We start from the raw sequence: 26,551 nt of genomic DNA, 5'->3' as shown, positions 1-26,551 counted from the left end.
GTTTGATTTTCTTTACAGTCACTGCAGACGGGTGATATTCACAAAAGCCCTCCTATGGCTATTGAATAGTCATGGACTAAAACTAAAGAGGTTCATAATTTTTCAGACAAAGATGCAGTTTTTGTAGTTTTACCTCTGTACACAACCACAGTGGATTTTAAATCAAACAATAAAAATATGATTTAAGTCTTGACTTTCAGTTTTAATTCAAGGAGTTTTTACAAAAATTTTGCATGAACAGTTTAGGAATTTTTATTCACAATCCTAATTTTGCAATGTCAATGTCAATGTGCATGACTGTGTTTACCTGTGCTACCTTCAGTTGCTGCTTGTGCGTCTCTCTGCATCTGTTTTGTATTTAATAACTGAAAAGCATGCTCCATTGGGTCGAGATCAGGTGACTGACTTGCAAAATCTGCATTTTAACCATCACATCTGTTTGACTTAAAATTCACTGTGGTGAATTTATCAAAATTTAAGCTGTGTCTTTATGAATCTAACAATATTTCTTTTTTGTTTTGGTCAAAATCTAAAGTACAGCAGCAGAAATGTGTGTTTGTCTCCTTTCTGCTAGGAAAGTTTTTAAAAATGTTTTTTATTTACAACCCATTTGCAGGATTTAGGTTTCAAAACAAAATATAAAGTGAGGAATGAATTTAATGATAGATGATAAAATCTGTCAGGGATAGCTGTGGTTTAGTTTATTGCTTGAAATAGGATTTGGTTCTGTCTTTGTCCTTTAATGTTTGGAAACTCGTGACGAATTTCAAGTAGTAGAGCTACATATGATCCGTGCAACAACAACTTTGTATGATTTAAATATGGGCAAGAAAAACATACGTCTGTGTCGAAAAGAAGTACAGTTTCCTCATTTTGATGCCACCACCGAAACTGTTTTAGCATTCTGGTTTTCCTGATAGAAATGAAGTATCTGCCATAAAGACAAGAACACACACTCCTCGGAGACACGAGTTATGTTCGACACAACACCTCAGTCTCAATATGCTTCCATTCAAGATTTCATCACTCCACAGCCCAGCAGTTGCACACATTGGTTTCATCATGCTGTGTCAGAGGCATCAAAGACAGTTTGGTTTATAAAGTCTAGGAGGACTGTGCTAACTGGTTTGATATTCAAATCTCTCAGTGCCAACCGCAGCCTTCTGCAAAGAGATCCTCTATGAAAGACCCTGGGACATGCCAGAAAACAAAGTTGGAAACTCTTACCATGCCAAGAGGATGTGTTTTTTTGTGAGACTTATTTTACTCAAACTAAACTTACAAAACAACCACTCTCACTACATACTGCGGAGAACTTAAAGCTGCCGCCGAAAGGATGAAAAAAGCCCCGAGATATTAACTTTGACAAATAAACGCTATCCAAGTTTCACAGATGTAATCACAACACCATTTAAATTACTGAATAAATCACCTTTGACAACTCATTATTGCAGCAGACTTTGAATCAGAGCCGGTGAGAGCGAAAGAGTCTGACTCTGAATGAAAAGGTTTGAAGTGTTTCTCCTGCATTTGCTTTAAATGTAATGGGCTTAAATTAAAGTAACTGGAAATAAAAAGAAAGAAAGAAACAGGCAGATGTGGAGCTGTGCCCACTGAGGCTGAAGAGCAGTGGGGAGAAAAGGTGGTGACAAGCTGGAGCTAAAGCCAAATGGACGAGGCTGAACTGAGAGCTGTGACACAAAGTTAAACTCTTATTACACTAACTGAAATGTAACCTTTGGCTAAGCTCCTGTTTTTATTTGCAGTTTTATTTATGCTTTGTAGTTTGTTTTTCTCACTTTTCCTCATGAACGACTTTGAGTACTAAGAAAAAGAGGCTTTAAAAGAAATAAAGAGCTATAATGAGCTGCTACAAAAACCCTGAAATCTGATATAATAGCATTTCGCTTGCCACAGATGCTACACAGACATTGATCCAGTCCTGAATTGTTTTTTATACCTCTATGTAGCTCATGAGCTAGTCAGAATCCCATTTTTCAGAGCCACTCTACAATGTGAACTCCAAACATGGTGCAAAGACAGCATGTGGATTTATCCAGATATTTTAATATGCACAAGAAATTTTAGGGCATTGAATTGATTTTGAGACTCACTGGGTATCTGCTGGATCTTGTGGACCAACACAAAGGCGTCAGACAGGCCAACTTTCACCGGGTGATTGACAGAGCTGATCTGTGACACCTCAACGGGGATCTGAAATAGAAAAAGGGAAATCATTACCATGACCACGAAGATCAGTCTGAGACAGGCTGAGAAATGCAAACAGGCCACAGCAGCGTAGAAGTGCTGACAATCTCCTTTAGGAATCTGCTGAGGCAACATGCTACTTCAATAAGCATATGGCTATCTTTGGAGCATAGAATAAACATTTCAGGCACAGATGGGACAGAAATGAGCAACAGCTTTGTGAAGACTTACAAATAGAAAAACAGAAGTCTATATAAGGTAAAATGTAGTATTTTGATCGTACACACTAATTCAGAAAAGCAGCTAAACGCAACAAAAGTTTGTATGGAGGAGGAATTTAAAGTGACGTAAAGTACATAGTAGCTCAGCTGTACTCAACATTAACTCGTAATCATCGAGGTTATGTGCACACAGATCACGACTGATAGTCACACTGCTCTTTTCAGACCCATAATAATGCCAGCCTAATGTGAAACAACAGGAGAAAAAAGTTCAGCAGCCTTCAGATCAGATCCTCTAATAGGTAAAAATAACAAATTACATAAGCGAGCTCGAGCATAAAAGAAGCAGCACCGCTGTTATAACCACTGCAATTATCTTATCATGGCTTAGGAAATTTCACACTCCAACAGCGGGCTCTTCAGGTTTTTCATGACCTTTCTTTTCTCTCTCTTCAATTAGGTTGTTTTTCAAGACATTTTTGAAATGTGGATATTAACGGACACGGTTAGGGCGTGCAGTGACCCAGAGTTTGTAACATTAGTGGAGATTATGCCAAAACCTAATCAAGCATATGGAAAAAGCTGGTAAGGCGTTAACTGATTTTTTTCTTGAGAAGCTGCCATTAAACTTGAGAAACTCATTTTGTCGGTCACTTTGGCATCGCTCCTTTAGTCAAAACACATCAACACTGGGTATTTGTTCACTGAACTAAAACAACAGGGCAGGGCCAAATGTTAGAAATGAGTAATACTGTTAAAAGAAACATCAGGGAAACAGATTGTGTGTGTTTACGGTTTTAAGGAGACCTTTTGTGGCCACTATCAGATCATTCGTTTTATTCTTACTACAGACTTTGTACGATTTACAGTTCAAAATAATCTGTATCTATCTTATACTGGGACGTGGAGCAGACCTTGAGTTCATCCTCTGTCTGAAACATTTAAGCTTCTCCTTTAAGCAAACTGTCTTCTGATTGGCTGCCCCTCGTAAGCAGGAGGTTTGAATAGCAGGAGTGTGGGGCTGCTGTTATCTATGACCTCATACAAATCCAAGAGTATAAAAACATTTCACTCGCTGGGCTCACATCCTCGTATGAGGTTTGACAGCGTTTTAGTAGATAAAGGTGAATGCTTGGACATGAATTGAGCTGCGGTTTGGGGAAGGCCTTGAAGAGGACTGGTGGCGGCTCCCGGGCCTGGCAGATCCCCATGTACTAAATAGAAGTTAAGAAGTTCAAGAATTAAAAAGGGGAAGCAGGGTGGCGCATGTAAATGAGAACGAACAGCTTGTAGAACTGGGGGAACATATATAGTTGAGAACCAGGAGCGTGCTTGGAGGCGTTATCTCGTATAAGATGTATGATGAGCTTCTGCCGATTGAACATCTATAAATAGATTAATCTGAAAATATATGTGTGACAGAAAATAGGTAGAAATAGGCCACTTAAATGTAAGTAATATTATCTTTTTCTTGATGATTGTGTGTCAGTTTTTCTGAAAATAGCTACTTGAAAGTATCTGGTAAATAAAAATTGGTGTGCAATTTTGAAAAATTTAAATTTACTGGCAATTTTGTCAAGACTTTTAGTTGAAAACAAACCCCAAAAAAGTATAAAAACCATTAGCAGAATGGTAAGAAATAACCGGCGTGATGCTGTGTGTTGGAGAGAGATACATTAAGTGGAAAAGAGAACTTAAATTCAGGGACTGGTCCAAGTAGGGGGTGTAATGAAAACTGAATGCTATTTTTTTAATGTTTAGTTCTGACTCTAGAAACAGTGAGGTAAACCACTATCTGACGATGCTGTCAGAAAAAGAAACAAACAGAAATGAGCGCAGTAAGAAGCTGAGCTTTTGTGAGATCTCGCTCTCCCCACCTCTTTGTAGGCGAAGACGATCCTACCAGTCTTGTGCAATGTGGCCTGGAAGGTGAAACTTCCCAGGCTGTAGTTGTCCTGCAGGTGGACGTGGTCCCACTGCACAACCAGAGCAGTTCCTTAAAGGAGAAAGAAGAGAGAAAAGAAAGAGTGAAAACATTTTCACAGCTTTTGCTAAACAGCATCGGCTAGATTAAAGTAATTCACTGGTTACATTCAGTTACCAGTGAATGTAACTGTCTGCATATAGCATGTACTTGTTTTACTCTGTTGCTTTCTCAGATCTGAACACTGAAGCAGTGATGTTGAAAAGCTTCGCTGGAGAAAAAAGAAACGGCAACGATACTGAAGCTTTTGACAGAACCAAATGAAGGCGTGCCCGTTACTGTGACAGACAGTGTGAGTCGGGCAGTTTTCACCAGAATGAGAGTTTTTCATAAATGACTCTTTCCTAAAGTTACAGAATGAAAACTGCCAACTGAAAAGGCTCAGAGCAATCGCCAACGTGTAGTAGTACAGAAAAATGAGATGGAAGCAGTGAAGTAGCAACAACAAGACTACTGAACTGATCCAGGTGCAGCTTTTAATGTATAAACACTGGTGAACATCATTGACACCTCTACCAGGTAAACAGAATGCATAGCGTTTGAATAAATGCATAAACAAGGGAACATATATTACACTATAACTTAATTCTGTAACTTCAAATCTTACAAAAGCTGCCAGACAGGACACGCTTCTTTCCTTCCCACTGTCGACAAAGTGCTGGTTCATAGGGGGTCACCTGACTGGTGGGGTTTTCTCTGTATCAGTGTAGGGTCTTTACCTTACAGTATGAAGCGCCGTGAGACAATTGAATTGAAGTGAACTGAAGTTCATTACCAGGAGCCACCACCATGATGCATTGGTTTCATTCGGGGAAGTACTAAATTAGCACCAGACTCACAGCTCTGCCCTCCAGAGAACCAGCCTTGCATTACTTTTAACACTATTTTAATTTACTGTGGACTTTGGAGAACCCGCTGATGTGGAAGCCATTCGTCCCCTCAGAGTTAGTCATTTGGCTTGATGCCAGGGCAATAAAGGTTTGTTAATGCGACCAATCAATTTTTCCGTCACACAGACAGAGCAAGTCCATCCAAAGTAAAGGCGAGCTTGAGCTTCCCTGCTGGCAGTTGGTGACTGGTCGGAAAGGAAACCCCATCATAAATTACATGTGGTTTACTGCATGGCCTCTGGCACTGGACATGGATGCGTCTTGTGTTAAAAGAAGGGGAGGGGGGTTAGACAACAACATGTGACTAATATTTTAACAACCTCGAGGAGAAAGGCATTAAATATACAGTAAGAAGCCAGTGCACTAAATTGCTATTAACTTTTGGCACAGCGGGATTACTCAGTCAGTACGAGTTACGCTTAATATAAGTCTGCTTAAAATGCATTGAGTTCAGGAGGGGAGGCTGACGTGCTATCTGGGGCTGCCTTTCTAAAAATATAGAGTGTGTGAGGAGGTGTGGAGGGAGTACACACTGGCCTTGTTTCCATTTTCAGTTACAAGTTTAACCCGCTGTATGAACAAAGAAGCAAAAAAAGAAACAAATCCAGCCTGTAACACCAGAACGATTAGGTCATTTTTTGGCTTAGGGAAAAAAATGAATACATCTGAGGAGTGATGCACAGATGTTCAACAGATGTTGTCAGGAATGCAATGGCAGATTAACAAGACAGTCAAGATGACAGAATTATTGAAGGTAAACATGTGAAGAAGCAATTTCCAGATTCTACTATCCAGTTAAAAACATTTTATATGCACTTTTGTTTCCATAAAGCAACGTAAACTGGCCATATCACAAATTTGATGCAATCTGCCTTAGTTTGCTACAAGTACGAGTAACCCGGACTCCAGCTCAGATGGAAGCCATGCCGCAGAGAAGCTTCTTGGTATCTGATAAAACCAGAAAACATTGATGAAGATCTCCACTTAAGCAGTTTATCTAGATTGTAATACACTCTTTAGCTTATCCAGTGAGATAATATCAATAAAGACTTCTCCAGGCGATGTCACTCAGGGCCACTTCATTATCCATATGTTGATGCTCTCTCAGCTGCAGCTCACCGAGTGTTTGCCTCATCTGTCTGTCAGCGTATTGATGAGAAAACCCACGCGGACTCTTCTATAACAGCGAGTGTAGTCTGACGTGCTTCCCGGAGCGTTACAGCATTGCAACACTCACATTTGCTGGATTTAGGATGTTTTGAATGGACAAAGACGTTAATCTGATCAATAAGAGGAAATGCTACGGGACTGCACTAATTGTGAGTGACAGATGTGTGTATTCTTGGACATGTTGCTATTCTAGATATACTTTTTCAAGACTGGACAGCCATATCAACCACCTGAAACATGAGAAGTGTAAGGGAGTCATTCAGGATTAGACTATTAAAAAAACAGCAACAGGAATCTAAAATATTTAACAATATATGTCAGGGTGGTGTATTTGGTGACTCTGATCCTGGGTTGGTACTATTGTTCCTTTTTTAATATAATAAAAAATGTAATAATTGAACAGCAGCTGATGGTGCTGTGAAGTTAATCACTGAACGGTGGATTAATACGTGCCCGTCTGTTGCATCAATCAGCCTTATTTTTATCACAGTGATGTCACTGTGGTCCCGCCGGACACAAGAGTCAGCTGAGGTGCAGAAACATTAAACTCCTCTGTAAATAAACTTCAGCTCTTCAGTTTCACAGTCCTATCACATGCGTTCTTTATTTAGCAGATTTCAATTAACAACATCAAGTGAAAGTTGTGAAACTTGAACATTTGACAGCAAAGTTTTCACACACCCTCCACAGTCTAGTTTGTGTGGAACAAACAATATGGTTCTGCGGCGAACGCCTCATCAAGCAGCTTCAAAACTTGTTTTTATCATTTTTTAATGGAGGCGCTGCCTCCTCCACAGCACGGCAGACCGTGCAGTTCTTATGTTGTATTGGCAGGACATTGACTGATGGACGCAGCGCTGAGAAGCAGGCAGGCTGAGAATCGATTGGCTGCCAGTTTGGTTAAAGTCTGATGAGCTCCACTGCAGAAGGTCACACAGTTGGTCAGTCACACTGCTACACACGGATCACAGAGCAGTGACAGACAGAACGGATAACAACCATCACAGATAGCAAAGAAAAGATACGGAGGAAGGGCGATGTTTTAGTTTAAAGGCAGTAAGCAGAATTTAGGGAGGTCTTAAGAGGATCTTGGAGGATTCTGTAAAACACTGTTAGCCATAAAATCTATTCTTTAACTTTAAGATTACCTGGCTTTATATAATAAATACTTTTTTTTGGAAGCAGACATAAATACATATTGCAGTGTTGTAAGCAATTTGTATTTTGATATATACAATGCAATAAAACAACAGTAATATATTTCTGGGTCATTTTCATCAAATGAAAGCCTTGATAAAGCAAGGTACTTTTTATATATGAGCAAAACTCTTACACAGGCTACAGGCTATAGAGAAACTATAAAGTCTCGTGTTAAAATGCACAACCTTATAGTAGAAATAACCATGTTTACAGTATAATATATAGTTTTAGTGTCTGAAGCTAATTCTGTGTTCATAATATATGGATTGGGATTATTTTCAAAATAGCTCATGCCTTTAATTGACTTTTCTCCATGTATGCTTTGCTTCTGTTGTTTACTCCTTAAAATTAGGATGCTAATAATTATCACAGTGAACTATGGGTGCTACTCGCTAACCAAGCTAGCTAGCCAGTGCTAACTTATGCTGATAACTCATTAGTTATACTTTCTTGTCTAGATGTGGTGATGCTTTTAAAAAAATAAAATAAAATAAAAAATGAGATGAGGCCACTTTAAAAAAGTAGACCATGAGTTTTGTTTAGTTGGATGTCAATTAAATGAAACCCATGGGCTAATATTCGCCTACAATATTAACCACCCTGATATGGTAAGGTAAAGACCAACCATATTAGAAGGAGAACCTTAGCAACAACACCACCCTCTGTGAACAAGCACGTGACAACATTGGTAACCAGCTGAATCGAGCCAGAACAGACAAAGAGACAACATGTCTGTGTTGGAGACAAGTTATGCTCACTCGCTCAGAATGACTCAGATTAATTGCAATGTGTTGGCAACTCATAAACTGGTTTGCAGTTATTTACAAATTTTCACAAATCTCTCTGAGAGTGATTGCAGTCGGTCTAAATTGGACTTCAGTTGTCTGTAGACAGGTTGATCACCTTCCCATCAAAAGTGGTTATCAAGGTGTAGAAGATGTTGCAAACTCAACCTCAGGGTGACCAATACCAACACATCAATGCAATCAATGGGCAATAACAGAATTTTACTTCCTTTTTCTTAGCAGCAAAATGAACCACAGATTTGGCTGCAGGAAACTTAAAGCAAACCCGCTGTTTCTTCACAAATTAGCTCACTGAAATGCTTTTTTGTGCCACATTTATTTTGTAGTGCACGGGAAGGAGTACACAAGTGTTACACAATCGTGCAGAACTAAGATGCTAGTGCTGTTACCGTTGTCAGAGTAGATGACGGTAGAGTTTCTGGAGAGACTTGGGTCAAAGTTAGCCATTAGCGGAGCAATGTACTGTGTAGCTGTTAGCATCCGGTGGACCACGTCACCAGTGTAGATGAACCCTGAAGGAGAAAAAGGACAGAAGACCACATATTACTCTTTGTTGAACTCTAAATTCAAATTCTGACTTCTAATTTAACACTTACATTATGACTAAGATAAGATAAGATAAGATAAGATAAGATAAGATAAGATAAGATAAGATAAGATAAGATAAGATAGAACTTTATTAATCCCTCGGGTGGGTTCCTCTGGGAAATTCGACTTCCAAAAAAAACACAGCAACGACCGAAGTTACAGTTACAGAACTGTTATATATATATATACACACACACACACACACACACACACACACACACACACACACACACACACACACACACACACACACACACACACACACACACACACACACACACACACATATATAAATACAGAGACAAATATAAATAAAATATACAAAGGGGATAAATAGAATAAATAGGAATAAAAAATAAAAATACAAGTGAATTGCACATTTCAAGTATTGAGTCTATTGCACTGTTGACTATTTACAAAAAGTATTGCACAAGGTATTGTACAGTGAGGTGCAGAGGCACTACAGCTTAGTTGTTCCCCCCTCCTTTGTCCTCCTGTTTCCCCTCCCTCTCCCCTCCAGAGAGGAGTTAAACAGTCTGATGGCGTGTGGGACAAAGGACTATGTGAAGTGTCACTTATAATGCAGATATCCTTCTTGTCTCCCCCATTTCTACCTTTCCTCCCTTAATAAAGCTGTAATCTGATACACTGTCTACCCAGGAGACAACATCGCTGCCCTTCACTCCACAGTTAACAGCTTCTCATTAACAGACAACCATCTCTTGTCTCAGTCTATGGGCTTGCGCTCTAGGTACCTTCACCAAGGAATAGCGATTAATTAGCCCTAATATCTTTTATCAAAAAACAGAAGGGCAAATCAGAATGACTTTAAGGGAGGATGTGCTCCTGTTCCTCCACTGCTGCACTTTCTCCTCTCTTGTCATTATCAATCATGAATGCTAATGAAGAGTCGATGACAACGAAAAAGGGGTTTTGTTAACTTTTCCTCAACAAGGCACAAATAGATTGCTCTATAGAGGGAAAGACGGGGAGACAGAGACGTGCCCAGGCAACACAAGCTAGAGCTGGATCATTCAACAGCCCATAAACGTGGTTATTAATGGACTCCAGGAAAAGGGGGAAAACGCTCACTATTCATCACAAGGGAGCAGTCTTTGCATAAAGAATTTGCACTTATGACAACAGAATCAAACTTCATCTTAATTTCCCTGCTGACAACAATGTTTAGCAAAGTCAGCTTCTATTTCAAGATTTATTCAAGGTAAAAGCTTTTGTTCTCACTCTGACTTTGCCTGGACTGCAAAAATAGAAAAAATAAAGCAATAAAAAGGATCCCACGCACGGCCTTAGATATCATCTTTTACTCATTACAAAAGGAAAACCTGGCATTTGGGTGAAACTGTGTTACATATCCAAAGTAGTTCACCTTTGAAGAACAGTTTGAAGAATGAATAATAAACGTACAGTGACAGTATCTTCAGATAACTACATGCTTTAAGCAGCTTCTTGTCAAATGATTCTTCTTCTTCACTTCAAGGTATTTATGTTTTTAAAACCTCATCACTTTTGCCCTGTTAAAGACTGAGAAACTAAATTTTCTGATTCTTCCCAATTCCCCAAGATGTTGGAAATAAGATTTGAGATTATGATTTACGCTGGCATCGTTGTGTTTCATAATTGCTGCTAATTTGTTAGCTCCACATTCATGCTGCGTATCTCCCATTCAGTAACATCCCAAAGGTGTTGAGTTGGATGCCGATCTGAGGAGACAGAGCCAGGCTGAAGCATTCATTTGATGATTTTGCACACACACACACACACACACACACACACACACACACACACACACACACACACACACACACACACACACACACACACACACACACACAAATTTCATTAGATACACCCTTTAAACCACAAATTTCTAATCACAGAATCACGTTTTAACAACTCTATGCATTTAAGTATGCAGACACGACGACATGCATAATTTCAATCCGAGTGGGAGATTGGGGAATAAAGGTAATTTAAGTGACTTTGAACGTGGCATGGTTGTTGGTGCCATGTATTTCAGAAACTGCTAACCTGTTGGGATTTTCCAAATTGTCTGAAAAGACAGAAAATATCCAGTGAGCAGCAGTTCTTTAGGTGACAATGCCTTGTTTATGTCAACGGTCAGGGCAGAATGGCCAGACTGCAGAAGAGCATCTCTAAACAAGGGCCACAGCAGAGGACCACACCAGGTGCCACTTCTGTCAGCTAAGACCAGAATATAGAGGCTACAATTTGCAAGGGCTCACCAAAAGTAGAAAAATGTTTTCTGGTCTGATGAGTCTCTATTTCTGCTGCAAAATTCAGATGCTACGATCAGAATTGGTGTAAACAGTATGAAAATGTGGCTCCATCCAACCTTGTGTCAATGTTTCAGGCTACTAGGGGTGTAATGGTGGGGGCGTATTTTTTTGGCACATTTAGGTCCCTTAATGCCAACCAGTGTAGTTTAAACACCACAGCCTACTTCAGTATTGCTGCTGCTGACCACGTCAACCACTTTATGACTGCAGTGTACCATCTTTTGACGGCTGCTTCCAGCAGGATAGCGTGCCACGTCACAAACCTCAAATGATCTCAAACTGGATTTTTGAACATGACAATGAGAAGTACTCAAATGGCTTCTACTGTCAGCAGATCTCCATCTATCCGAGCACCTTTGGGGTGTGGTGGAATTGAAGAGTCACGTCATGAATAGGGGTGCAACGATACACAAAATTCACGGTTCGGTTCGATACTTTGGTGTCACGGTTCGATATTTTTTCGATACAAAAAAAATGTTCATGCCTTTTTAATTTGTCATTTATTAAAATTATAAATATATATTTTAACTCAAAAGTAAAGTTTTTAAATTTAATGTTGCTGAAACAAAAGTAATTAAAAAAATAAATATATCTCAGGGCTCTCAAAATTTCAAAATCCCTGGTAGCCCTTCGGGCAGGGACTCTTCAGTTTTTGGTAGCCCAAAATAAATGTAAGTAGCCCGAATAAAAAAGAGAGCAATTTTGTGATTGATGTTTTGTTTCCTTTACAGTATTATACATTAAAGTATAATATTGTAAAGGAAACAAAACATTAATCAAAAAATTGTTGAAAAACAAATTACAACATTGTATAAAAATTACAATCATCAACTCAAATACTTGGTTCTAATTGAACAGAAATTTCTATGAACTTGTAAGAACTGTGTAGGACATGAATCAGTCTGTGTCAGATCCTGAATTTGAAATTTCCACTGAAGTCACGGGTAAGAGACAGTGGAACCAAGATCGAGGCCATTTGCTTTTTGAAGTTTGCAAAGACTGCTAAATTTTGCCAGTGGTAGTTCACTCTTTGCAACATAGTACGCTGTTCTAAACAGATTTTTCAGGTTTATTTTTAGTATGTTATTTGCAATTGGTGTTTGTTCTGGGAAAGATATTGCAGACTGAGCAATAATGCATTTCTTGCATTTCTCATGGGTTCTAATGGGGGCCTTTCTTAAAATGACTGGTCCCAGTAACAAAGGCGCTTGTCGACTCAGAAATCGAGAGAAAACCAACAACACACCCGGCAGAACATTATGTTATTTACACGGGTGCACATAAGTGGTCCGCATGTGCGCATTCGCTGTCAAAATAAAAGACGCGCACCAGATAAGAAGTTGCAACGCGCGTTTGCGTCCATATAAAAAGCACTGTTTTTGTCTGCTAGAGTGGGATTTTCACGGCACATTCCGCACCACATCTCTGTGCATTCATCATTTGTTTGAAGCCAGCTCACCTCCTGCAACCACTTTTCCGAGAATACGCGCTTCTTTTGTGGTTCGGACTCCTTCTGACAATTGTTTGGAGGTGGAGGAACACCAAAGTAATTGCTTAAAGGAGCTTCTTCGACATCTTTAAGAGTTTTAAACAAATGTCTGTCCTCCTCCAGAAAATCTTATGTATGCAAACACGCGTTGCAACTTCATATCTTGTGCGCGTTTTGTTTTGTTTTTTGACAGCGAATGCGCACCTGCGGACCACTTATGTGCACCTGCGGACCACTTATGTGCAGCCCCGGTTATATAGCTCGTCATATTGCTGTCACAGAAATTCTTTTGTCCATGAAACCATAAAGCTGCACTTTCTTTTTGCCTTATAGTCTGATTTGTCATAACTTTTCCGTTTTGTGGTAAGCTTTTCTTTGGCTGTCACTTCTTCACCCTGACCTGTCTTATTTGGCTCAGCAGAACACACACATAACGGTCAGCGATTCTCTGCGCGATCAACCTCTCATATGTTTAAGCTTGCTGGAGGAGAGTTCACTTGTCATGTTTGCATAGTAAGCTAACGATTGATAAGACGATGTCGGAGGAATTGGTGCACAAATTATCATCACTCACCAATCAGTACTGTTGCTCTCTATACACAGTTCGCGCGATTGCAAAGTGAAAGCAAAAAACAAGCGTAAATTCAAACGCGATTTCAATATGTCACATATTGACAGTGGCTCACCGATGCCAGTGACATAATTACCCAGCTACATTTCCGAAAGAATGCAAAAGCATTGACATATATTTTTCCTTCCTACAATAGCCCTACGGGCAGGGCAGAGATAGATTTTGGTAGCCCGACTGGAAAAATCGCTAGCCCCGGGACGTCGGGCAGGCGATTTTGGAGCCCTGTATCTGATTGAGGAATCACTTTGGAAAAGAGAGTTTATTACAGAGAAATGGCTCTTTCCAAAATAAAAGCTATACTATCCGCTTCTTCTGGGCTATATTCTCAGCAGCATATTGTAGCGGGGGTCAGGGCTGTTCGGGGTTCTGTTTGTACAGTTATGTTTTGTTTATGTTGCCATAGTGACGGGTGACGCCTTCTCGCTGCGACGGTGTGTCCTTCCGGGGTCAGAGGGCGCCCTGTGTGTTGTTGTTGTTGTTGCTGTGCGGTTGCCGCGCTGAGCAGTTAGCTAGCGGCAGTGTTCTTCTGCAGATGTCAATAAACGGCTGTGCTCCCTGGCTAGCTCACGGGAAGCAAGACCAAACGACACCTCCGTCTCCTCGTTGTCTGAGCTCGCCACATTGGTGTCAGAAGTGGGATGATGGTGGCACCCCATGTTCTGACCCGAGTGACTTTTCCCCCGCCGGTCGTGACCGGCCGGTGCGCCAAAAGAAGGCACCTGGACATTTGCAAAGTGAAAGCAAAAAACAAGCGCAAATTCAAACGCGATTTCAATATGTCACATATTGACAGTGGCTCACCGATGCCAATGACATAATTACCCAGCTACATTTCCGAAAGAATGCAAAAGCATTGACATATATTTTTCCTTCCTATGATAGCCCGACGGGCAGGGCAGAGATAGATTTTGGTAGCCCGACTGGAAAAATCGCTAGCCCCGGGACGTCGGGCTAGCGATTTTGCAAGCCCTGTGTTACAGGCATTCCCCTTTAAGGATGAAGCCTGATGGGAAATGTATTCGGGATGTGTGTAGCGGGACTGCCTGGTGTGTGTGTGAAGAGAGAGAGCGGAGAAGGGGAAAAAGTAAGGGTTAGCTACAGAAGAGACGAAAAGAAAATAAATAAAAGGAATATAATAACTCCCTCGACAGCCAGAGTTGTGTCGGCGATGCTCGCTGTGAGTAAACTGTTTCAGCCCACTGTACGCGGTGTTCGTGCCTTAGAGAAGAAATAAAGTTTGGTGAAGCAGATTTGCAGGACTTTGTGTGGGGTAATGGGGTCGTCGGGGACAACTGACCCCTTAGGTGGGGGGCTATGTAGCCGGTCAGGGCTGTTCGGGGTTCTGTTTGTACAGTTATGTTTTGTTTATGTTGCCATAGTGACGGGTGACGCCCTCTCGCTGCGACGGTGTGTCCTTCTGGGGTCAGAGGGCGCCCTGTGTGTTGTTGTTGCTGTGCGGTTGCCGCGCTGAGCAGTTAGCTAGCGGCAGTGTTCTTCTGCAGATGTCAATAAACTGCTGTGCTCCCTGGCTAGCTCACGGGAAGCAAGACCAAACGACACCTCCGTCTCCTCGTTGTCTGAGCTCGCCACAATATTAAACATATCAGGTCCCCATAAGGAGAATCATGTGCTAATGGCTGTCTAAATGACTCGGGTAAAGTTTGTAGCATGCATGCTTGTTGTTTTTGTCTGCTTCCACTTGTCTTTGCACCTGGATGATGTCGGTGTAAATGTGCAGTCATATTCGTTGTGTTCCCACTAGTGCTGTCAGCGTTAATCTCGTTGAAATGACAACGCCACAACACGGCAAATCTCCATTAACGAGCTACCCCTGCATGGGACTAGACGGCCAACACCTTAACGAGCTAACTGCGCTAACACACTATAGTTCCCACCCATGTAATTGAGCATTGCGTGGCACATCCAACATACTGTATTACTTTAGTCCATGACACGCTTACCTTCAGGGTCATACGTCACATGAAAACCAAAATAATTCCAAATGCCAGATCTGAATGAGGGTGGGGGAGGTTCAATTTGCCATGTTGCAAGGAGATAATAATAATAATGGATTGGATTTATATAGCGCTTTTCAAGGCACTCAAAGCGCTTTACAATACCACTATTCATTCACTCTCACATTCACACACTGGTGGAGGCTACAGTTGTAGCCACAGCTGCCCTGGGGCAGACTGACAGAGGCGAGGCTGCCATATCGCGCCATCGGCCCCTCTGGCCAACACCAGTAGGCAGTAGGGTAAAGTGTCTTGCCCAAGGACACAACGACCAGGACAGAGAGCCCGGGGATCGAACCGGCGACCTTCCAGTTACAGACGCGCTTCCCAGCCCCCTGAGCCACGGTCGCCCTAGAAGAGCTTAACTTCTGTCTCGCTAGCTTGCCCTGCGCTCTTCCTTCTGACAATGCTGTCTGTGTTGAACGCTCAGTGGATCTGCGCTCGACAGTGCAGCCTAGGCGGAGTAGTCGAACGCAGATTCACTGAGCGCTCAACACAGACAGCATCGTCAGAAGGAAAGTTGATAAAATAAATTACAAATTTTGTATTGTTTGATACATATGCGTACCGAACCGAAAGCACTGTATCGAACGGTTCAATATCGATACGAGTATCGTTGCACCCCTAGTCATGAATGTAGTCAACAAATCTGCAGCAAATTGTTGAATGTGTCCTAAGAACAATATATAAAAGTATGAAGCCAGCATGTTACTAACTTTGCACAAACACTGGAAAGAGGCAGTCTGTGTAAATTATTTAATTAATGAAAGCAGCGAAGAGAAGCAATGCCTCAAGACATGGCATAATACTGTGATAGGCCAACAGGTTTCATTTCACAGTCAGTTGCTATTTTCAAAGCAACTTTGGTGTTCAAAGTATTTAAGCAACAGTACATTGACACAAAGTCACTGCTTTTCAAGCTAGATAGCTGTGTCCTGATTGTACATATACATAAGTCTACTGGAGATGAAGATGGAAGTGTTAAACAGTCAAAACTAGACATTTACATACAGCCATGTCTATCCTTAAAAAAAAAATCTAAATCAGAAATCTTAACATAACCCTAACACCGTAAATCACATGCTGTACATGAAAACATCTGGTCTTCACTTGATTTTAGGACAGCCGGTCTTTTAGTTATGTGGTGCTTCACAGTAAAATCACTCAACAGGTCAGAATACGAATTTAATCTCTTTCTTTTCTTCTCAGGTTCAAGAGATATACTGTATATAAGGTGGCTGCCTAAGGCATATAGGCATAAAAAACTCTGCTGAGAAACAATTTTTGGGAAAAATGTCATTGAGGCCAGAGTATAAAACCTCATTTCATGTCACCGTATGTCTGATATGGTGGGCGTGCTATAAAACACATCTATCACTGTGGAAATCACAGGCAGAGCATACTATGAGGGGAATCAATCTTTCCCCAAAGATCTCCATGCTCAGAATTTCCTCCGTATAAAGTGCTGTCAGCACTGAAAGCAGGAGACAAGAAATATGGATCTGACTATATTTCTTGTGTAAAGTCTTGAATGCAGAGTGAACTTAGAGTGAATAAAGCAGTCCTTTTGGCTCACTGAAGGACTGCTTATATATGTATATATAAATTCCCCTCTCACCCCTGCGGGCGGTCTTTATCCTTCAAGCTTGGGTCCTCTACCAGAGGCCTGGGAGCTTAAGGGTCCTGCACTGTTTTTTGCAATTACTAGAGCTACACTCTTCTGGACAGAGATCTCCGATGTTATTCCTGGGATCTGCTGGAGCCGCTCGCCTAGCTGGGGAGTCACTGCAACTAGCGCTCCGATTACCACTGGGACCACTGTTACCTTTACTCTTCACATCTTCTCAGGTTCTTTGAGCCCTTTGTATTTCACCAGCTTCTTGTGTTCCTTCTTCCTGATGTTGCTCTCATTTGATATCGTTCTCCTCCTCTGCTTGTTCACCACTACTATGTCCGGTTGGTTAGCCATCACCAGTTTCTGTCTGTACCTGAAAGACCCTAGGGACCATGTCCCATCTTGACCTCGGGACTTCAAGGCCACACTTGACTTAGATGTTCCTGTATACTATGCCGGCCACTTGGTTATGGCATTCAATGTTTCCCCAGCCTGCAAGCATCTTGCCATCTGCAGTTATGTACTGGATTGCATCTGTACACAGCCTGCACCTGGGATCTTGCCTTGTGTGGTAGACCCTGCCTCTATAGATCTTGTCCTCAGAGCTTGTTTCTGTGCTGCCATGATTAGTGCCTCTGCGCTTTCTTTCAGTCCAGCATTGTCCAGCCACTGGTAGGATTTCTAGACAAGGTGCTTCCTTGTCTTGATGTCAATGGCTTCTATCTCCTTCTTTGGCCAGCTTATTATCCCAGCATGGTATCTGATCACTGGCAGGGCACAGGTGTTGATTACCCTGATCTTGGTTTTTCCATTCAGCTCACTCCTCAGGACTTGCCTTACCCTCTGCAGGTATTTGGTGGTTGCAACTTTCCTGGTGGCTTCTTTGTGGTTCCCATTTGCCTGTGGGATTCCCAAGGCACTTGTGCCCCACTCATGTATTGAGCCTTATGTCTTGTCATCCTAGCTGCTATGATGCCTGACAGGTAGGTACTTCAGAGGGTATTTCCTTGAAGTTTGATGCCAGGGACAATTTTAAAGAAGTATTTCATTAGGATAAGAAAGGATACAAGTTGTGCTTGAGAAAATAAGCAGTATGAAAAACAACTAGCTGAATACTTCAAGCAATTCAGTTCAGTCCTCTAGAAGTAGAAATGGCATGGGATTTGTGACTGTTTCACATTGTGTAGCCAAATAATCATTAGACATAATAATTTAACTCAATAATTTGAATCTTTTAATATAAAACTATAGAAGGGACAAGGGCATTAGCCACATATGCAACATATGCAAGGGCACCATTATTGCTGAGGAAGTCAGACAAAGGAACTGAACAGTGAGTCTGCAAATTTTTCAAAATAAAAGACACTGCAGAGGAGTGAACAAATCTGCATTACAGAAACAAACCTGACACCCATCATTCTACCTAAGCCTGTGCTTGTAGCTCACCTTCTGCCTCTGGGCTCCACTTTCAACCCTTAAAAGCTAAAGAAATAAAAAAATAAAAAATACCCAACCAAACACACACTTCTCTGAAAACATAAAGCCCAGGGTTGAAATGTTTTATTTCTTAGCCTTGATGCCTTTGCTCTCTACCACCAGCAACCCCCTGAATACATAATCCCACTTATTTGACAGTCTAAAGAAAATCAGACAGCCTCTCAATACACTAAAGAGGTGAGAGCTGCGGGGCGCTCAATAGAGAGGCAATTCATTCATTATGGCCGTCACTTACAGCAGTAGGAGACTGGACAGAACAGGAGGCATACACGAGGGAACAACAGAGAAATAGAAGTAATGGAAAGAGGGAGCGTTCAGAAAGGAGGGACAGCGGAAGACACTTCTTTATTTCAGGAGCTGTGTCTGTGTGTGCTGCTGTCCAAAAACATGAGCAGGAATTAGCAGTCCCACCAGGTCAAAGCTTCACTTTACTGACGTTGTGTTTAGACAATCTTTGTTCCTTCATACTGAGATGTTTAATTTACAGGATTTTTCTCTTCATCACAGCTCAGTTGTGAGCCAAGAAGAGGATTCACACAGAGATTTGATAAGAAAAAAATTAGGGAGGGAGTGGGTGTCACAGGACAGCTGTGTGGTAGGAAGGCTAAGGATCGAAGGAGACAGTGTAAACTCAAATTTATAAAATAAACAAAGTCCAAAAACTAAACTAAACACTAAAAACTAAATACTGGTAACCACAGAGCCAGGGACACGCAGCACTGGCGGATAACATGACAAAGGGCAAGAAGAGACTCAGACAATTTCTAAACAAGGTACTGAGGCTAAGGGAAACAGGTGGGAGACACTAACACAAAGACGAGACTGAAGGAACAGTATAACATTGCTCTCATATAGTACATTTTTACATAGTGTGGCAGTCTGATGCACAGAGTGATTTTCTTAAAACAACACAGAGCAGTGCTGCTAGTCCAGATCGAGGGGCGACTCTTTCTAATGAAAATCTTGCTGTTTGTTGTCTTCCTCATGTCTTCTTCTAATAACATTTCATATGAGCTTTTGTTCCCAAGAGTTTAAGTACCTCACACCTCACGAATGTTATGCATTTGGCACCTTAAACATTAATGACTGCAAAACATGAAAAAAACCAAGCTGATTCATGCAGTTGTCCTGTATTTCCTGTAAGCCGATGCATGCATTCTTCCTCTAACAAGTGACAGACCAACCACTGAAATCAGTGCACAGCTGGATAACTGTCCACACAGCTGGCAGCGGTCAGATCATATTTCATCACTTATATTCACACTCAGCCTCTCTACTCTGGCTCTCAGCTGACTGCAGTATGTTGTAAGCAGAATTATTCAAATGTGCATGCGTCACTTTTTTCTTTTAGTTTACTTTGAAGAAAAGTAGAAAAGTCTTAATTCTATTATTAATATTTGTATTCATTATTTTTATTCATTGTTAAAGACATTCCTTGAACCTGTTTCCACTAGAAATTGACGTCCTTGTGTATTAGTATCTACAGTAATCTGCCTTATTTCATTTTAAAACAGCCACCATTACTTTTCCAGAAAGCTAAAACATCAATGGGAACCTACTCGGTTAATTTATCACTCTGTACTTTAATGTTGGCTCTCTGTAGTTTAGAATAATCTTTATGTGTTTTATACTGGGCCTTTGTCCAGTGCCTCAGTTCACCAGAACTGTCTCTGTTGACGCCAACCTCCCTTTAAGCCACCTTTCTTTTGATTGGATGCCCCTCGCTAACAGAATGTGCATGAAGCTTCTGTGCTCACAGCCTGAGCTGTTCAACTGATGTGAACAAAATAGGGATATCTGCTCTCACTGACATCATATAAAGCAAATATTACAACAAAAAGTCTAAAACAGGGTGTTTTTACTTGAAGCCTCAGGCTTCTGGCTTACTGGGATATGCTAACCTCATTATTTGAAACTTTGGCCATGTTTAACATGAGAGTCCATCAAAGTAGGCAGTTTAAAGAGGAAATGCACCTTAAGTTCTTAGAATGAGGCCTTTTTGATGTTTAAATCTACAGTCACTGTATCAAAAAAGTTGAAAAGTACACTTGGACCATAGATGTGTATTCAGGATACATGCCAACCCAGTCTTGGTGCCTGGATCATTAATGTGTTTGAGGATTGGCTGCTTTACTGTTTGGAAAGTAATGAAATCCGAATGCAACTCCGCTGCCGTTTTGTCACCCTCTGTTAAGAAATTATCTTTTCCAGCAGAGTTTTTCCGCGTAGGAAGCAAGAAAGAAAAATATCTGCTTAAGTAAAAAGTGTGACCTGCTGACAGAAATGAAGGCAGGCTGCAAAGATGGTACAGTGGTGAGAGGAGGGCGAGCTGACTGATAGGTCCTGAAATGGAGGGATATGAGGAGGGTGTCTCGGAGACAAAGTCCCCGAGGCCTGTGAGAGGCAGATAGCTGCCTCCTCCTCCTCTTCTTCGCGGCCTTGTCCCTCCATCTCTGTCTGGAGAAATGCAAATTCCTGTTATCTCTTTCGGGCTAGTAGCGCCTCTGCCCATCCGTTCCTCCTCACCATCATCCAGAACGTCTCTAAAGCCCACTGAACTTTCCCCAGCGATCGAGGATCAAGTGGGGACACGAGACAGTGACGAGAATGAAGATAAGAGACACAACTGATTATTTCTTTATTATTCCACCGACAGTTAAACGCTGCACAACATCTCTGAAATAGTTGAGTAAGTGCAGGGCTTTAGTCTTTGATGTGATAATAGACGGTTGGGGTGTTGCGGTTTCGCCATCAAGACTCAAGTGGAAAATTGCTTTGCACACTCTGGCAAACACGTCTGCTGCGTCATGTGTCTCGCCCCCAGATACACATCCTCTGATACCCCAACCTCTTTATCCACGTCTATCAGGGTGTGCTGGGTCACTCGGCAGAACGACTCCTGTCTCCCGTCCAAACCTACTGGTCTGGTTTCTCCTCCAGTTAAGTCTGGTGTGCAGAGTGTTGGGAGTGGTTTGTTGCTTTATCCCCTACTCTAGCAGACTATCCCACGGAGGTAAGAGCTGTAAATGTCTTGTATCAGGCTGCCTGCTTGGCTGGAAGATTGTTGTTGGTGGTTTTGTACTGTGGTTTGTGCCAGACAAGGTTTTTAAACCCTGAATCTCCCTGATTTAGTTTCCAAGAAGCATCTTTTGCAGAAATAACTCATTGTTTGGTCCCCTTTTCTGTATTTAGGGGGGATATCTCTTTGTACAGTAGCCACACCACACCCACAGGTTCACCAAGTACTAGAAACACATTCAGACATGAACACATGTATGCACACAGACTGTGGTTTTCTTCCCCATTTCATAAATGCCTCTGTACTCCAGACTCATTTCATAAATCTCACCACATTCCCTGCTAAACCCCATAGCAATAAAAATCTGTCTGTGTACAGTATAATATACCAAGCACAGGCAGTATATCCAATAATAACACTAATAAATACGACTGAGAACAGAGGGCAAAAGCAGTGTTCACTTACCACCGGTCGCCACTGTGATTTCACGCAGGTAATGTCCGTAAAAAGGAAAATCGAAGGACAGATTAACTCTCTGTGAAAAAACAAAAACAGACAGATGACCTCAGTCAGGATGATAGAGCTAAGACAGGATCCAAGAAAAAGCTGTTTTGATCTTAAAAAAACAAAGAGGATTTAGATCAGAAGGAAAATGTGAAAAACAAATACCAAAGTGCCCGGTGTGTTACATCTGCTCTACTTTACAGGGTAATCTTTATGAGAAGAAAGAAGTCCTGCAAACTAAAAAAGACAAACACTGAACTCAAAGTTTTGCTGAAAAAAAATGTTTATGTCACAGCTGAAATATACAATGTGAAGCAATGACAGTACTTTCTTAAACACTCATGGAGAAATACTTATATTCAAATTCAAATTTTATTTGTCACACACAACCATACACAGTATGACATGGGGGTGAAATGCTTGTAGCTGTACAATGCCCGACCATTAAATGACATATACACCATATCTCTGCATGTAACTATTCAGTGGCGGTCGTTTTTTACCTAGGAAAACATGAAGTCTTGAGCCACCCCTTAGTTCATTATATTCTGCTTTCAAAGAGCCAGATCTTCTTCTGAATTTATAAAGTACGATGAGCAAAGGTTGTTTCACTAAAATACAAATGCTTCCCACTTCTTTAGTTGAATCTGTCAAAAAATGCCAAATATATTATACAGTTTGACCCCTTGTGAATAAGGCAGTGGACAAAAGTAGGGTTTACTGTTCTTCCATGTATGTTTGTACATGCTTCAATAAATCAGTGCAACTATTCCCCATTTTCCTAGCAAAATATAGAGAAATGAGGATATGGCTCGGGACTTACATGTCAGCACTGTGACTCCCAAAGTGAGAAATATGAAATATGTCTTTACCTACCCTCTGAACTGACCCATACATAAAATTCAAGGCTCACTTGAGACCACTTTTTACGTTTTACTATAAATTTCTATTAGATTGAGACAGAAAAAAAATGGCGTGGCAAGAAAAGATCTTTTTGGTAAAACCCAAGACACATATTACCGGTAGAAATCTCAACCCTCTAGATCAGTGTTTCCCAACCACTGTGCCACAGCGCATAGGTGTGCCCTGAGAAATGATCAGGTGTGATTAGTACTCTAAGCAATCAGCCTGAGTAACGGGCAGAACAATTACATTCTCTTCCACTAGAGGGCAGTACAACTACCTGCTCTAATTAAATAGGTTGCCAACTGTGAGACGATCCAGCGCATGATAGCAATAGATACATATTTGAAAAGAGAAAGTTGTCAATCTGACCTGGGTCCTGGAGATGAAGGCCCTAGCATGAGTAGTGGTTACAAGAAAGCATAAAAGCTATACTGGGGTCAAATCGAACCAATTCTGCTATACCTGGTGCGCGGGGGAAAATGATCAATTTGCTTTTGGTGATTTTTTTGTTTGGTGATGTGCCGTGTGATCTTTCTAATGTAAAATATGTGCCGTGGCTCCTAAAGGTTGGGAAACACTGCTCTAGCATACTAGTAGGAATAATCGCATGACTAATGTGCACACGTCACCTCTCAGTGAGGTGCAATTCGGCACCTTGAAAATCTAGAGCACGGTACACCTGATGATTTCTCACGACACACGTATGTGCCACTGCACAGTGATTAGGAAACACTGTGCTGGAGTTGGTAGTAACAGTTAGCAGAAATAGTCTATCCGGTCACTTCGTAGCGGAGGAAAGTCATGCTTTAAGTTTAACAGCTAACAATAGCTTTCCTGTGTGCTTCATCCAGACTAATTAGCTATTTCTTTTCACACTAACTCACCATACTAAAATCTTCTAAATGGTAAAATTTGACCAGCCAAAAATCATCAACATCACTGTTACCAATGTATGTTTCATGCTAACGTTAGCATTTAGCTCAAAGCATTATCCAGCGTACCCTCATAGAGCTGCTAGCATGGCTGTAGATTCTTGAGGCCTACCATTTCTCACGGGAAATATTTAAACAACAAGCTTTTACACAGAGATGGGCTCATATTGTATTTATAAATATTTTCAAATGAACGGAGACATAATAAAATTATCTTTAAGAGACTACAGGGTAGCCAAAAATGTATCCTATAAATTATAGTTTACATTCATTGTTTTATCCCTCGGGTTAAATTCCAGACACTGCCAGTAAGTGTTATGGAGATGGAAAGTCCACAGTGAACATGCTGATATTATGCATGGTCCTACAGATTGTGCCAGAGGGAGTAATCCTGTGGCAAACCACGATGAATCTTGAAGACCATAGAGACAATCCAGAGCTTAACTTTTCTGCACTCCGGTGATGAAGCTAACCTCTGTGACTGCATTTTGTTTTACAACTTTAGTTTGGAAGGAAGATCTCAGAGTATATGCAGGACTTTAACTGTCTTCATTATAAAGTCTATTTGTTTAAAACGTTAGTCTGCTGAGGTTGTGCCGCAGATCTGTTCAGCACAGATGGTTTTCCCTGCTTCTTTCGCTCCAATATGAAATCAAATTATTCAGCCGAGAATTCCAGCATCTCCTTTTGACTCCAGATTCCTCAGTTGACCGCTGAATTAGGAATTCACTTCGTAAAACAAAGTCAGAGAACCTTTCCCCGATGCTGTTTACAAGAACGCCTCGCTTCTTAGCCGGGACGTTCAGTGGCTAAAATGAATAGCTTGCCTCAGAGTGGATAGCTCAATCCATCACCACCCAGCTGAAGGTAAAGGAGCAGAATTCACAATGTGGGCCTCTATTCTTTATCCTTGCCAGCTATTGCTCACCCTGGGCAGTTTTTCTTTCTCTCTCTCTTTCTTTTACTGCAATTCTGCTTTGTTTCTCAGTCAGTCTGCTGCTGCCTTGTGTGACTCCATCAGTATGCAGCTTGCATGCATCACCTGCTTGTGCTGAGGTGGAGGGAGGGGAGCTTTCTAATTTTTTCACTGCAGGGATACTTTTAATGGTAAAAATGCAAGAAGAATTACTTGCTGTTTTTAGCCTTAAAAACAACCGTAGTCCTTCCAGTAATGTGTGTGTAGTGATAAGAAAATAACTGTTTTCAGAGGGGTTATTGTCACGATCCTCCTCATTTACAGTGACAAATTGTACACTTTAAGTCAGCTTTATATGTTATGTCTGCTTCGTTGGATGTCCCAAATCTACAATCTGGTTCATTCTTAAAAAGGGTCAACTAAACTGCATGGTGAATTATTTCTACTTCATAACATCTAAGCAAGTATCCCCTTCATGAATGGAAATACAGAGGGTTTATGACAAGGTTATAGTCAAGAACAGGAAGGACAGATTAGACTTTGGCAGAAAACATTTAAAAGAGTCTGCACAGTTTTGGAAAAAACTTATTTTGACAGATGAAACCAAGATTAGCTTGAACCAGAATGATAGGAAGAGAAAAGGATGAAGGAGAGAAACAGCTCAAAGGATGAATTATGGCATGGGCATGTATGGCTGCCAGTGGAACTGGGCCAATAGTGTTTATTGATGATGTGCCTGCTGATAGAAGTAGCAGGATGAATTGTGAAGTGTACAGGGCTATGCTCTCTGCTCAGACTCAGCCAAATGCTGCAAAGCTGACCAGACAGAGCTTTACAATGCAAATGGATAATGACCCATAGCATACCACAAAAGCAACCCAAGAGTTTCCAAAGCAAAGAAATGGGGCATTTTTCAATGTCCAAGTCAGTCACCTGATCTCAATCTGATAAAACATGCTTTTCAGTCATTAAATATAAAAATATACAAAAAAGGAACCACAAACTTCTGTTGTACAGTGGCAGAAATATAAAACTTGTGCCTTTGTCCAACTAAACGCAGAAAGACTGTTAGTCTTATTATGTCCTACCAATCTTTACTGTGTCAAATGTAAAATGTCTTAAAGTTGGATAATAATTGTGGTTCCACAGTAACAAAGATATTGTAGTGAGCAGCAGTTGTAGATGGAGCAATAGGTCCATTTCTGGAAAAAACACCAACATCTGTGAACCGAGCTAAAGCAGATCAAAGCACCTGTACACAGAATTCAACATAAGTAAGGTTCAGATGTAAACATATTTCCTTTAAAATGCTCAGATTCATTTTCAGGATAACAAAATTATAGCTCATAACCATTTATCAGAGTGAAAAACACACATCTGATGGATAATTTTTGGTATCAAATGTCTTTAAATATGCCAACATCGAGTAAATCTCATGATGTGTGTTGACTTACCGCAGCTTGTCTGTGTGTGTTGGACAGAATGCCGTGGATCTTCACTTTGTCCTTGTCCATCTGGTCGATATTTACCCACAAGCCCTTGCTCATCGGATCTGAAGGGCCGTACGTTTTTGATGTGTAGTAGTTGTGATCTGTATCCTCCTGAAGAATGAAAGAGAAAATAAGATAATACATCGGGTGAG

The 26,551-nt window shown here is 41.1% G+C and overlaps 1 protein-coding gene across 1 annotated transcript in view; it reads right to left on the bottom strand.

Moving 5' to 3' along the window:
• Positions 1-26,551, bottom strand: part of plxdc2b (plexin domain containing 2b) — a 120,930-nt gene that overhangs the window by 26,622 nt on the left and 67,757 nt on the right. Inside the window, exons 3-7 of the mRNA XM_085418902.1 lie at positions 26,364-26,510; positions 22,117-22,186; positions 8,869-8,991; positions 4,307-4,425; positions 2,115-2,214 (exon numbers count right to left, since the gene is read on the bottom strand). Of these exons, the coding sequence (XP_085275028.1) occupies positions 2,115-2,214; positions 4,307-4,425; positions 8,869-8,991; positions 22,117-22,186; positions 26,364-26,510 (559 nt within the window). The remainder of the gene's footprint in view (positions 1-2,114; positions 2,215-4,306; positions 4,426-8,868; positions 8,992-22,116; positions 22,187-26,363; positions 26,511-26,551) is intronic.

Source organism: Rhamphochromis longiceps, linkage group LG9, assembly GCF_057381845.1.
Source record: "Rhamphochromis longiceps isolate RC_006_pf linkage group LG9, R_longiceps_female_GT1.1, whole genome shotgun sequence".
Lineage (NCBI taxonomy): Eukaryota > Metazoa > Chordata > Actinopteri > Cichliformes > Cichlidae > Rhamphochromis > Rhamphochromis longiceps.
The sequence above is the reverse complement of the archived record's forward strand: the minus strand, read 5'-3'. Positions and strand labels throughout refer to the sequence as shown.